This window comes from Aulostomus chinensis, chromosome 11 (genome assembly GCF_037954235.1).
Source record: "Aulostomus chinensis isolate RoL2024-O1b breed Wild chromosome 11, RoL_Achi_v1.0, whole genome shotgun sequence".
Taxonomy (NCBI): Eukaryota; Metazoa; Chordata; class Actinopteri; order Syngnathiformes; family Aulostomidae; genus Aulostomus; species Aulostomus chinensis.
The window spans coordinates 19,444,329-19,459,154 of NC_141330.1; the positions used below are offsets into that span (position 1 = coordinate 19,444,329).

Sequence of the window (14,826 nt, forward strand, 5' to 3'; positions counted from 1 at the left end):
TCTTCCTACCCCCCAACCTGCATAATAACCACCTCCCCCCAACCCCCACCCCGTCTTCCCTGCCAGAGCGCCCATGTCCAAACCAAACACAACAGATCAACAACTCGGCATGCAGATCATGTCACAGGATAAATTATGCGCAGTGTGTCTGCCTCATACGTGGGCTCTTGGCTGGCTGTCCGTGACATGTGTCAGGGTGCCCCTGCATCTCCGCCGCACAACGCTAATGACGTGATGCTGGGTTAGCCTCCGATGCACCCCACCCCATCTTTCTGCCTGCCCTCAACCACCCCAACCCTTCACCCAATCCTCTACCACCCCCACCCATCAACTGGCGACAAGACAGCGTGTCACCTCCAGAAGGGCGGAAGGAAAAAAAAACTGAGTTTTTAAAGAAATAAAGATGGACAAGAGTACAGTGTAAGACTGTAGTTTGACCACAGTGGAATTTTGAGGCTCAGCAACATTTGATACCAGTTGTTTTTTTATCTTTATTATCTTATATCTTATTTGTCTGACTTTGCCTTGAAACACAGTAAAATGGTAATACTGATCGTAATCTATTTTGCATAAATGTAATCACACATTTTAAAATTACAGGTATACAACAATAAAATGTATTTGCTTCTTTACCGAAAGGCCAGTGGCTGCTCTGTATATTGGTCTAAACCTTTTACATAGACAACATGACATGTAAGACCTTTTTAAAACAATTTAGTCCCCCCTCCTTCCATCACTATCCCCTCCCTTCAAATCTCTACCTTCTCTAACCCCCTCAAGATGGTGCATTTTTTATTTATGCTCTCTCTTTTTTTTTGTTTTTAGTCTTTGTATGCAAATCCTGTCTGACTTGTCTGAATTATGTGTGTCTGTCCGGGAGCCTCTGTGATTCGGAGTGACTGAGGATTGCACACACGGTGATTGCATCCACTGGGCCTACTCTGAGCCTTGCATAAGTAATTGAGATGTCAGTATGTGTTCTCATATTCCCGCAACAAAACTGTAGGAAAACATGCACTGTTGAAGGTCATTTGAATAATTCCTTAATGGAAGGCAGGCCTTGTTTTTCGGGATGCATGAAAAAGCAAATGTCAATGATCAAAATCAAGCAGCATCATATCTCACGGAGGCAGCACTGATTCCTGGAGCACTTCACCCTGGATCTCCTTCTCTTTTGCTCTGAAAAGATAGATAAGGGATAAGTGTCTTTGTGCATATCAAACACAACACAAGCCACTATTTCTCAAGGGTCTTTTTGAAACACAAATTGGTTTTGAGACATTTTCTATGTTGACCTCTTTGATTTGAAATAGGAAATGACAGGGACATGGTAGTTCTCATATTCAAAAGAAAACCCCTGAGAGGTCAATGACTAACTCATACATATACACATCGGATAATGGGAAATATGTCATTAATCTTTGATATATGAATTATTATTGTAGCTATAGACATGTCCCAAGGTGATCAGGCAAACTGACATTTATTAGATACTATACAGAGAGGATTTGCATCGAAAAGCATGTAGTATTTTATATATATCTATATATATAGATATATATATATAGATAGATAGATAGATAGATAGATAGATAGATAGATAGATAGATAGATAGATAGATAGATAGATAGATAGATAGATACACACACACATATTAGTGGTCATTATCTTTGAATCTTTAGATTACATTTCATGAAAAGGTGTAGTACACTTTATTATTCATGTAAGTTGAAGTCCAAGTGATCCCAAAACAAAAAAAGAGACTTCCCTAAATCCCCGTAAATAAAGGACAGATAGAAAAAATGAGAAATTGCTGTGTATGAAGAGATAGGATTTGTATTGCATCTTGTTTGGTAAAGCCACATCCCTCATGGAGGAAACATTTTATCCACTGTATGCTTTGTATTTTGTCCAGGCTTGTGATAGATGAAGGGCCTGGCGACATACACCTGCATTTCTCATCTGCTACCTCATCATAACTAAAGGCTCGGTAGACTGAGATGATCTCCTCCATCCGTAAGCCTGCTGCTGTCAAACACCATCATTCTCCAAAGACAACTCTGTCACATCAACTCTCCAACCACTAAATAAGCCACCTTGGTGAAAAGACTGCTGCATGTCCATCAAAGAAGTACAAATACATTGCTGCTCACTCCAGCCCACTGGTAGTGGTGGCACGGGCACTACAGTGTAAAAAAATAAAAAGAAGCGTAAAATGCTGATGTGGAGTTGATTTAAAAAAAAAATCATATTTAATGCTTTGAAAACTGTTTTCTAAGTAACTTTGTTCGCGTGTTTAAAACACTGTCAAACATCTTAGAGCCCTTTTTCTGAAGGTGAGGATGTTTGCTAAAAAACATACCAATAAATCATATAAGAATTAAGAAAATCTAGTAGTATCTGTACAGAATTAGGTTTAAATAAATTCTTCTGTGACATTTCTTGAACATCTAAACAAACAAGAGAAAAATCATTTGTAATTGTACTTCACGATTTTGGTGTCATTTTACCATCAAGGTCCACTAATAAAAACTAGTAACTTGAATGTTGGAGATTTTACTATGGATTACAGCAAAAATGTTTGGAAAAACTGCAGGAGATAAATGATCACTTAAGGAATATATATATATATATATATATATATATATATATATATATATATATATATATATATATACACACACATACACACTGTTTTATAAGTATCAACAAATGACTGATTATAATGAGAAACACTTCCTCTGCAGTGTTATGTAATTAAACATGAACAAACTAATGTACCATGAATTATGATATTTTATATCTGTGATTAAAGTGCTTAGGAAGCATGTGCTTCTTAGTACTAGTTGACGATCATCCTGATTTCCTTTAAAAAGTTCCGTATTGCTGGTGTAAAATGAGAAGTCTCTGAAAGAGTTCCTCTGTATCACAAACAGAACACACTCTTAGGAAGGTAGAATTGTCACAGGTCCTGCATGCGTTACAGTATGAAGCTCTGCAACATAATTTAATCAAGTCCACAAACCGACTTAGATCAACATATAAAAAGAGTGAGGCTGCTATAACACATGAATACTGATAACTTCTTCCTGAATGCAATTTCCACAATGAAGCATATCACAAGCAAAACAGATTCCTGCAACTTTAGTTTCAGATCCACTACAAAGGCTCTTGTTGCTTTGTTTGTTGATTCACTGTCAGACATTGTTTGTGTGGTTTGAGGTATTTTGGAAGGGTATTAAATCATACGTTGGAGTTGGGTACAAAGTTGGGGGTTTTATAGATGGCGCACACATGCACAGACACACACACTAAGATCCTCGGCAGGAGCTTTGTCTTTGTTTCATGTTTGACAATGATCTTCATTCTGCTATCATATACATGCCAGGAACAACAACCACAAACGTATGATGCCTAATACGAGACTCTGAAAACTCTGTGTGTGTGTGTGTCTGTCTGTCTGTCTGCTGTGTGTGTGTGTGTGTGTGTGTGTGTGTGTGTGTGTGTGTGTGTGTGTGTGGGGGGGGGGGGGGTGGGGTGGGTGGGGGTTACCACAGAGCATGCATACATTTGAAGCTTTGGAGGTTAAAAGATCCATCTCACTAGGATAAGATGGCCCTCTGTCATTCACCTGTGTGAGTTTAACAGTGACACCTCTCTAAATGAACCTTTAATAGATGAAATAGGTCATTGGCCATTCAACCTGATGTAATGTATAGAAAGTGTAAAGTAGAGTACACATGCAAGTGCTAATACCAATAGATCCCTGCCTCTCACGTCTGCCTCTGCCTCGTCTGCCCAGGCAGAGAGACATGAGTTACGGGGGTTAATACTCCCTCCTCATGTTCCTACCAGCCCAGGTAATTTTGTTATTCCGTTTGTGCCCTCTGTCTACACACACCCTTGTCTGCGGTACATAATGGTCCCAGCCCTGAGAGGAAGCAGGCATTTACTTATACAAAACCTTGAGGAAAGCCCTACCAATCCTCAGGGCTCACGTTCAGCAGCGCCCAAAACACAAAGGCTATGCAAATCGGCCCAGCCTGCGTTTATCTACTCTCGGTTTCCGTTTGCACCACGGGAACCAGCATTGTGCAGTGCGTGGCGATTATCGCATGTAATTTACATAGAATACGCACAGGAAACAGTGCACTGATCTCTAACAAAGCAGGGAAGAGTCTCTATCGGCTCAGCAGCTATCTGACGGCACAGCAAAATTACAGGTTTAGCTGTGGGGTATTAAACCTACAAGGTGTTTTTTTATTTCTGGTGTGCAGGGAACACTATCTCCTCCAAATGTTGCTTGTTTATCTGCCTTATTTGTTTTATAACCCAACTCTCGCAGCCCCTTTTTGAGGAAGCTGCATCCTCAGCCAGGCTAATCTGCCCTCTGCCTGTGTTTCCTTTGTCACTGAATCCATGTATCAACACAGCGAGGTGCAGCCAGATTGAGGAGGTGTGTAATTGCACAAAGACACTCATGCTAATATAGCTGGGAGAGTGAGTGTGTGTGTGACTGACTCAGCCAACGACGAGGCATGTCGTGAGTGTGAGAGATGGAAGTCATAACACTGCAGCATGGCTTCATCCGTACAAAGGCTGGCACTGCAAGTACTCAGAAACTTGAGACATGAGGGCGAGATGAGTGATCAAATTCCTGATGCTAATGCTTTACCTGCTGGAAGACAACCTGCCAAATTACGGTAGCTTAGTCTGGGGGTCATCTGGAGGTCATTTTGCAAAATGAATCCATTTCTGCTCTCACTAAAATTGATTGGGAAGTCAGTAAAATAAAGAGAACGCTTAAAATACACAGGATGACATGCAAAGCAAATTTATGTGCAACAAAAGGGATGCAGAATGATGCAGAGCAATGGCTCCAAAACTTTTAAAGCCGTGTACTTCAGCTGTGCCCCCCCCCACCCCACCCCCTGCTCACCGGATGGTGCAAGCACCACCAGTAGTGAGGCTAGTAACGCTAACTTTATTGCTAGGTTGGTCAGACATGATGCTAGAAGCTGCAGAGCAGTCAGAGAGGTTCAATGATCAGGACTCAGTCTTCAGCTGACAACAAAAGTTCTCTGACAGTTCCTGCAAGTCTGCAAGTTAGGCATCATGTTGGGTGCTAAAGTGCACCCAAGTGCATTGGCTAGTACTTAGTGCCTTTAGGTGTATGGATTGAGATTAGTTGGGAAAGAGAAAACCATCTTTTGATTTTGAGAGGATACTCTATAATGTTTTTGGAGTACATCCTTATATAACTGTGCACATATTCCACTTTGGGAATCACTTAAAATGGTGCCAAAATCGTTCTTGCCATGCAACCAACTATGCAAACATCCAATGAAAACGTCAATTAGGTTGAAGAGGAAATAGCAACGGTTCTCTTTAAGATATCGAAGTTTGGATGGACAACAGACATTTACATGTGGGTCTGTGGAAAGGAATTTAAAAAAAAATATCTGAAATGCAGGTAGATGTGGAGTGTGTTGGGCTCAGATTAACGATGCAGACTGATGGATCAACATGTCACCCACTAAAGAGTTGTGCCTGAGATATCACGTTTAAGTTATAATTATACTTTATTTATCCCCTCCAGCTTGCACAATTATGCCCCTAGTATCCCCATCACAAATGCCACTTTTTAACACACAGTGCAGAGATAATCAGTGTACTTTCTTTTTAGAAGTCATGCAGTCAGTTGATCTGAGGAAGGGACAGCTAACAGCCTGTGTATCATCTGAATAGCTGAGTTAATTATTGGCTGGTTCAGTGTAGCCAGTCAGCAGGCTATATCAAGCAGAACAGACACCCGTATGATTTTATTCCGAGAAGACAGGCGAAAGTACACTGCCGTCATTAATATAACTTTCTTTCAGAACGGGCCCTCCAAAGGCCAGTCACAAGCCTAGCATGGGTTTCTCACAGCACAATAAGCACCCTTACAGGCTTATCATGCCCATCATCTTCACCATCAAAATAATCATCGTTGGTATGATTCAGCTCAGTCATCAGTTATAAGTATGACAATGACTTTACTTTTTCTCCCAAAATAAAACATTTAAAAAAAAATCAGGAGCTCAACTGCAGAACATAAAATTTGAACTAACAGTGAGACAAATTTAGAATCTCACTTTTTACAATAAAAAAAAGAAATCTTGTTACTCTGGTGTCTGATTTGACATCGGTGTGATTGCTTTAATTTGCAGCAAAGCAAATGCTACAGAGTATTATGGCAAGCATTGTACATGTTGAATTTTGGTGCACCACCATGACAAATGAATACACAACCACAAATGTATGACTGTTAACAACTGCTTTGGGGTTTATTTTACAATTGAGAAAGAAATGAAACAAACTAATCGGTGCTAAAAAGTTGTTGTTTTTTTTTTTCTTTTTTCTTTACAATATTGTCGATAAAACATTGAAATGTATAATCATTGTGCATCGCTTATTTATTTTCCACACCATTTCATGCATCAAATTGGATGCAAGTATAATTAAAATCATTTCTGTAAACCAAGCCAAAGAAGCTAAATTTGTATTTTCTTTAAAAAAGGACATTTTGTAGCTCTACAGCATATATCTATATACACCATCTGTTTTTATTTTTTATCATTTTTGTATATAAAATGACAATATAAAAGTTAGAGAATGCACACACCTTAAGATACAAAGAATGTTGAGCCGTTTCACATGGTGAGATATGTCTTATGGAGTACTGACATTTCACTGGTAATCATTTACATGTAACGGACTGTTCTCTTTACAGTTGAATAAAGCAACACAATTTAGAAAGAGAAAGCTTTACCAAAACATACAACTGAAAAATTGATATATGGTGATACTTCACAACAAGGAAAAAAGTTTTTGAGTAAATTTGCATACCGATGGCCATTCATTTTTTACTGATTGACTCATAACCAGAAGCAGCATTTCAGTTATTCCAAATGTTCATATGATCTTTTTCTTTTCTTTTTTTTCAATACACTGACAGATTTATGAGCAGGCCATTCATCGTCAAAAACATTGCAATGACAGGAACCAAAAAGACAGGTAGGGGGGTGATAATCTTTAACAAATCGATCTGATTTTGACAAATGCAGGCTGGTTCAAAAACATGTTCTCTTTACAAATGTAAAACTCAACTGTCTAAGGTGCTACTCCAGTCTTTCGGGGTATTCTTTCATTCTTTTGGTGTATACATTTAATTTTCATCTTCTTCAAATCAAGTATTATACAGTTTTCTGTTCCCCAATTCTTTTCCACATTTACCACTGAAGCAGTAGTTGCATTTTTGCCATGAGAAGATTAAACTCTTGCATTTAGCCTTGATTCACTAAAATACATGCACAGATCTGACAAATAGCATATAAATATATTACAAAATAAGAGTAAAAAAAGCTTAGCAAAACAAAAACAAATCAACATGAAAAGACATGGTCCAGTCAGGCAGTTATCACAACAACAACAAAAAAAAACAAAAAAAAAACAAAACAATAATAATAAGACTGATTTTTTTTTTTTCTGGTGGCTCAGTTCGGCCCAGTGCAGTAACTGTGATCAATGTCATTTTAGTGCAATGAAATTCTAGTCAGTTCCACAGCTGTCAGTCTCTATCCTCAGCTCCAGACCCTGCTCAAACCTTTTCCATTTTGTCTAGCTTCTCCAGTTTCTCCAAAGCTGTGACAAACACCAGGTGGTCCTCTGGAGACTTGCCGTGGGTCTTACTGAGGTGCAGTTTGACTGCGTGTTTGCTGACGAATGTCCGATTGCAAAGTCTGCACTGGTACACAGAGCCTATGTCGTCCTCTGCCGTGGTCAAGGCTGACAGGGGGCTGCTGAATGTCATTTTGTCTGTGATCACCTTTGAGGCAGCCTGCTGCTCCCGTAGGTGCTCAGCTGACAGTTTGGACAGGTCCTTCAAGCTGAAGCCCAGGTGAGACTCCAGGTGGCTGATGTAGGAGGAGGGAGTCCTGAACTGGGAGGCACAGTCACCACAGAGGAACACAGGCTGGCACGAGTCCATGTTCTTGAGAAACTTGGTGCCCCCAGTCCGTCTCAGCTGGTACTTGACGTTAGCCAGCCAGTGGGATATGGTAGTCATGGAAAGGCCTGTGAATTTACAGATGTGGACCCTTTCCTGGGGGCCCAAGTCAGTCATGGCATAGCGCCCCTCTGGAGTCTCCCTCAGGCTGGAGGCAAACTGTGCCTGGAGGATGAGGAGGTGCTGGGGATTCCAGTTGGACTGCCTCCCTTTCCTCTTTTGCACTGGTGAGAGGTCCTCTAGGGCATCCTCGAATGCACTGCCATCAGCATCTGACTTTTCTGAGATGGACGAGGGCGTTGATGATTTGGGTGTCAATCTTCCAGTGAGGTTTTTTACCATATCAGAAATGTCCATTAGAGCATTCTCTCTCAGAGGAGACGTGACTGTGTCTGGGAGGGTAATGAGGGGTTTGTTACCATTTACATTATTGGTCAACAGCACACTGCTGCTATTGTTATTGTTATTGTTAATGTTAGTGGTGGACTTATTTTTACTCAGGTCTATGGGTTGGTCACTGTTTTCATACAACTGATAGTGGTTGATGGGCTCAGCTGGCTTGCCCTGAGGAGTTGGGGTGAAAGCTGGTTTATCCATCATGCTGTTGCTGATTTTGTAAAGCATAGATAGCGGATCTGCAGCAGGGCTCACTGGCTTCGAAGCCTTACCCAGGTGTGTGTTCATGATTGACTGGAGTGCACTGAGAGGATTGATGAAAGGACTTTCAGGTGAGTGATCGGTGATAATGCCAAGACTGTTGCCATTCGTTACAGGAGACTGGCATGGCTCAGAGCCGTTCTTTGAATGGTTGTTGTGGATATCTACTATGCTTTCTTTTGGCTCCTTCTTGCAGATGAGCTCAGAATCTACACTGCCTGGGCTGCTACTTCTCATTCCAGAAGGTTTACCTACAGAAAGGTCATTTGGAGAGGCTAGCTGCTCTCTCTGCTCTCTCAGAGAAGGAGAGGGGGATTTTACTGATGATGGGGGTCGGCACCGTTCCAGGCTCACTAGCTTCTCTTCCTTCTCTTTCTTCACAGTTGCAGCTTTCCCTGTCACTTTCTCCACAAGCTCCTCCATGGCAGTGACATTGCTTCTCAGGGGAGTTGGGGAAGAAGGGCTCCGAGGTGAATGGATGACTGAGTTGGGGTCACTCACTAGGCCTCGAAGCCCGCTGTTAAACATCGGCTGCATCTGCACACTTTGGATGGTTGGGGGCAGAAGAGTAGTGGAGCTCTTCATGGCACCCTGCAGCTGATAGGCTGCGTGAATGCTAGGGTATCCTCCCCATGTGGGTGTGCCCGTCTGGGCCTTGCTAATTGCACTGGATACCGTGTTCTCAAGGGATTTCAGGATATCTAAACCTTCTTTGGGTGTTTCTTCCAAATCTTCTTCTCTGAGATACTTGTAAGATGTGGCATCAGTCTCAGATTTCTCACCTGAGTCATCTTTCTCTTCCTTGATTTTTTTCTCTGATGGCTCAACACTGTCGACCTTCTCTTCCTCAACCACTTCCCTCTTTTCCTCTGAGCCAGAGGAGAGGGCAGGGGATACAGGCTGGGACTTAACACTACTAGGAACAGGGAGCCTGGAGGTGGTGGGTGGCAGTGGGATGGACTGAATCTTCTCTTCCACCACAGGATCAAAGACCAGCTGTTTCCCTTTCTTAGATGCAGAATTTGTGACCTTCAAAAAGTGACCTGTAACCATCATGTGGGCAGTCAGCTGTTGAAGTGTATCATGGGAGCTCCCACATTCCATGCATTTGAGGATCTGAGCTTTTCGAGCTTCAAACTGCCATGTGTAGCTGGCACCATTCTGGTAGCCATAGCGGTTGTTTGCGGTAACATAGGGGTTAGCTACTGCTTTTGAATCTTTGCCAACATCCCCAAGAGATATACTGCTACCACCACCACTTCCAGTATGGACAGAGTCTGGGGAGCATGGGGAAATTATAGCATCTTGGATCGCACGTTTTTTAGCGGATGTGGGCATTAGTTTAGTGGCCAAGGCTGGCACTGGTTCTTTGAGAGGCACTTTCTGGTAATGCTTGGTCTTGATCATATGAACACTGAGATCTTGCAGAGATTCAAATGAGTGGCCACAGTACATGCACTTTAGCACCTTCTGGGCATCCTCTTTTCCCTCCATCTCCATCAGGGAGCGCTTGCGTGGCTTGGACCAGCGCTTGCCCTGATCCTCCTCTTTGTCCTTGTTGTCATCTCGATAATGGCCTGTCTCATTCATGTGGACAGTTAAACCCACCAGTGTGTCATAAGCAGCGCTGCAATCTTTGCAGCGAAACTTGCTTGCACCAGTGAAGACAGAGCCGTACAGCTTATTGTTCTGCCGGTAGAGTTGCACCGTGCTGAAGAGGCTGGGCTCTGGTAAAAGGTGGTAGGGGGTTTGCTGAAGAGTTTTGGCAAGCGCTGCCTGGTGCCAGTCATAAGCTACACCACTACCGTTACTAGCCCCACCATTGCTGCTCCCGCTGCTGCTGGTAGCACTGTGGCTGCTAACAGAGCCTACTGCTGTGCCATTAGTGTTGCCGCTTGCACTGCCTGGGTGGTTAACAGTGGTATTGGAGCTCCTGCCATTGTGGTGACTGTTAGCTACGCTGACCCCGCTGCTCTTGTTTACAGTTGTTGTTGTGGAGACAGAGGCAGTAGAGGCAGGTTCTGGAGTGGTTAGGGCACTGTTGACACTGCCAGCTGCAGCAGGCTTAGATTTCATGATATCCATTGTGATGCTGGACCAAGAGGCATCTGAGATGAGGTTTGCATAGACGGCTTTCATTTGAGCCAGGCTATCCTGGAAAGAGAGGCCGTTGTTTGGGTGGAAGGGCAAAGCGGTACCTTCCCTCTCCTGACCGTCCCTGGAAGAAGTGCTCTTGAAGTCCGCAAGTCGGTCGCTGGCATCACTGAGCGGGGACCCGTATCCGGCATCAGGGTTGGTGCCATTGCTGAGTGGAGAATCTCTGTAACTAGGTGGCTGTCCTCCATCTACATCTTCCTCTTCCTCATTGCACAAGAACTCAGTGTCCTGGCCGTCTAATGACAGGCCATCATCCTGAAGGTGCTCTTCCTCATTCTGAGTGGCTGCCTTAAGTTCATCCTCTGGCATGTATGCTGGAGCACAGAAGAAATGGGAGAAAAAGGAAAGGACAAAAGGGTCAGCTCAGGGAAATTAAAGATTTACAGCACACTAACAGGACCACTGTCAAAATAACATAGTATGAATACACAATGATGGGAAATGTAGGTTTTTATTCTCAACCAATGTGACTGTGTGTGTGTGTGTGTGTGTGTGTCTGTATGCATGAATGCATGAGTTTGTGAGTATTTTACACACATGTGGCTCTGAAAGCCTGTGGTGAAAAAAGCCTCCAAGGGAAATATAAATCACTGAGCTTCTGACAGTTGTCCTTTTCCTACCCAACTCCCTATTCCTCCACACATGCCTCGTGTTCCCCAGGAAATGACTGCCTGTTTGGCCTTGTTAGCCAGCTGCATGCTTGCATGTTCAACTCCCTCTTTCTCTTTCTTTCTCTCTTCTCCTAGCTTTATTGCCTCTCAATCATCCAGTCTGTGAAGTACAACTCCTCAAAACTTAAGATTATGCAACTGATAGGGAGGGGAAGACAAAAAACACTAATTGGGAGGTATTGCAGCTTTTCCTAACCCACTCAAATGAGCTGAAGGTCACTTCCATTTGAGATAATAAGCACAGAAACTGGCAAAAAAATTGTATTTGGATTGAGGCTGCCACAGTGATTGTTGAGGGAGGGAGCATTGGGAAGACAGGCGATGCATTTGCAAAATCTACTACTGTTCTGTGATCCAAAATGGCATGGACAATGCATAACAAAAAGAGAGATTAAAAGAGGAAAATGAACACATGCTCAAAGATCACGTCGAGACGAAATGAAACTAAACAAAACTTTGGAGTAACATGTTTACAAGACAAATGGATAAAGCTAAATAAGATAGTGGGCTAGAGAGAGAGAGAGAGCAACTACAAGACACAGCAAACATCAGTACCATCATAAGTAGGAAAGACAGGTGGTGGTTAGGGGGAGAACAAGTGAATGAAAAAGTAACATTACGTGGTGAGCAGGAGGTGGTGGATTTGCGGGGAGGGAAGGGGGGTGCATTGGAGAAAAGGGAGAAAGAAAAGAAAGAGAGAGGGTGAGGGAGGCAGGGAGACAGGAAAGACGGCCCCCTAGCTTCTTCCTTTATCTCCTTCCTGCATGGTGAGATGTGTGTCCTAGATGCCAGTATCAATCTTTCCTGATGAAACAGATGTGCTGTCAGCTTCAAACGGCACGCTAACCTGTCATATCATAATCTAAGTGGACATAATACCTGATATATATACACTGGCACCATTTACTACTGCCTGAGAGGAGATGGGTGGAGGGGATGGGGGAGGTGAGCAGCTGCACCATGCACTGTGACTGTCTGATGATGATGTGCATGCCTCAGTAAGTGCCTGTTTGTGAGTGCACGTTTGCCTGCATGCTCACCTACCCACGCCTTTGGGTATACTCTACACACTCTGCAGCTCATACATGTTGACCCCCCTGTTCATAATATTGCCTATAAGTTTGCCATGTGCTAGTGATACACCCTTCTCCAAATGAGCAACTTACTCCCCCAACGCCTGACAGGATTTCAGTGAAATGAGAGCACTACAGGAGAACCTGGCTGTGCTTCAATCCCACTGACAGACTGAGACCGAGACAGTTTCTAAAACTCCTGAAAATCCCTAACACAGCAGATTAGCATTATGTGATGTACTCTCTACAACACATCTGCAGAGTGTCTTCTGTTACAGTGCAGCCCCCCCCCCCCCCCCCCACACCATCACCAATGCGCTCCCAGAACACGAGGCTATCAATGCATATCAGCCATTTAAGTATACAAGGCATCCTGCAGAGCGGCTATCCATTCTTCAGAGCCCACATTAACAGTGCAAACATACAGTAGGAATTACCTAGCTGAGTCACTCGCATCAGCTGTAGCCAAAAAATAGCTAAACCCCAATAGTTGGCAGTGCTTAACACACACACACACGCACACACAAATGCACGGACACACACACACACATACACACACACACACATACACACACACACACACAGCAGCAGCAACAGCAGCAGTAGGAATGAGAAACAACAGAAATATCCCTGGGTGAGTGACAAAACACAGACTGCAGCAGGGAGGGGTTTGGAACGATGAGCAGGTCGCCAGGGAACCCTTTGACGATCCCTGTCAATCAATGCCTGTCCTGCCATGTTGTCATGGAAACAACAAAGAGGGCAATATCAAAAGCGCATAGACAAAAGACTGGCAGAGACAGACATCTGTAAAAATCACAGGCAGCAACTGGGCTGTTTCGAAAACCATAAATGTACAACATTATTGATGAAACACGGTTAAAGTGTGAAATAAATTATCTCTGCATTTGCTTTGAGATGCCTGAAAGGGAGCTGAGATGTGAATCACGAGGAGGTAACAATATTAACAGCTACGCATCAACTGTCTGTTCAATCACTGCCACTGAAGACATGTGATTCTAACCGGCTACCATATTAAGCTTCCCTCTCTTGTCGTGGATGCACATATGTGAAGTAACAACAGCAGTAAGGGGTGGGCTCGGGATGGGGTAGGGCTGGCGTGCCGTCCCTGGCGGTTTGGTTTGCAGAGTGGGTGATGGCTGTGAGCAGGGCCATCTGCACGGGCGCCAAAGCGCTTGTCACTTTTGCTCGGGAACGTGCCGCCATCAAGGAGACAGGCGGCAACGTGGCCAGGATAGTGCCACAGTCACACTGTCAGAAACGGCAGCGATCAAGCCCGCCACCAGCCACGCGAGATCACCAACAACACACACCAAAGAATTAGTGTCCCATTGTATCACTCATCGCCAGTACCTACACATATGTTTGATACATGGAATAAAAACGTATGTGAATTAAAAAAGGGTTCTAGTTGCCCCTCAAGAGCTCTCTACAGTGTATCTTATTGCAATGGATCGACACACAAACACACACACACACACACACACACACACACACTTTATGGTGCTATAAAATAGGTGTCATCAAAGGTTTTTTTTTTTAGATGATCCGACTAAATTTATGAGCTTGAAAGAAGTGTTTTTTCCTCATGTGCCTCGTTCATTCTCTTATTAAGAATCAAGCAACAAAAAAACATGACGCCCCTGATGATTTGTAGCTATTATACAAAGATAATAACATAGACGAGACCAGAGTGTGCAGCCCTCTTGTGAAGAGCAGACAGACAGTTGATCTGATATTTTTCAGATGAAAAGAGTGTGGTGAACGCCCTGTATCCTGCCTCCACACAAAACTTGGCCCCAGTGTGTGACAATGTGCTTGACCTAAGTACAGATCATCCCTAAAACATCCAGCCTGACTTTTGTACAACTTGATTTTTGTAAATGATACCAAATGAAATACAAAGCAGTGAACACATCAACATTTTGGCATGGACTGTAGCAGAAACACATCACTCTTTATCAAAACTTTGCTATCTTTTCCGCCCTACTCATTTTTTATTTTGTTTTCTTTCTTTTCTTCGCTGAGAGTCTGCTGGTTGTTGAATCAATAAAACTCTCTGTCAGGCTTACAGAACTTCACCATTTGGCCGCTGTCAAAGCCAAACAAACCAGATAAGAAAGGCAGAAAGACGATGAAACGAAAGAGAGGGAGAAAAGAAGGGGATGAAACCAGTCTGCCACCCCTCACCACCACCAC

At 43.2% G+C, this 14,826-nt stretch overlaps 1 protein-coding gene across 3 annotated transcripts in view; it reads right to left on the reverse strand.

Moving 5' to 3' along the window:
- Positions 1 to 6,102: 6,102 nt before the first annotated feature.
- LOC147253713 (teashirt homolog 1-like) overlaps positions 6,103 to 14,826 on the reverse strand; it is a 36,349-nt gene continuing 27,625 nt past the window's right edge. For 2 of the 3 annotated variants that reach the window (XM_086218979.1, XM_086218978.1), the window contains exon 3: positions 6,104 to 11,176. In XM_086218979.1, coding sequence (XP_086075105.1) covers positions 7,641 to 11,176 — 3,536 coding nt within the window. In that variant the 3' untranslated portion in view covers positions 6,104 to 7,640. Of the gene's footprint in view, positions 11,177 to 14,826 lie in introns of all 3 variants that reach the window. The other variant, XM_086218980.1, reaches the window with a different exon arrangement.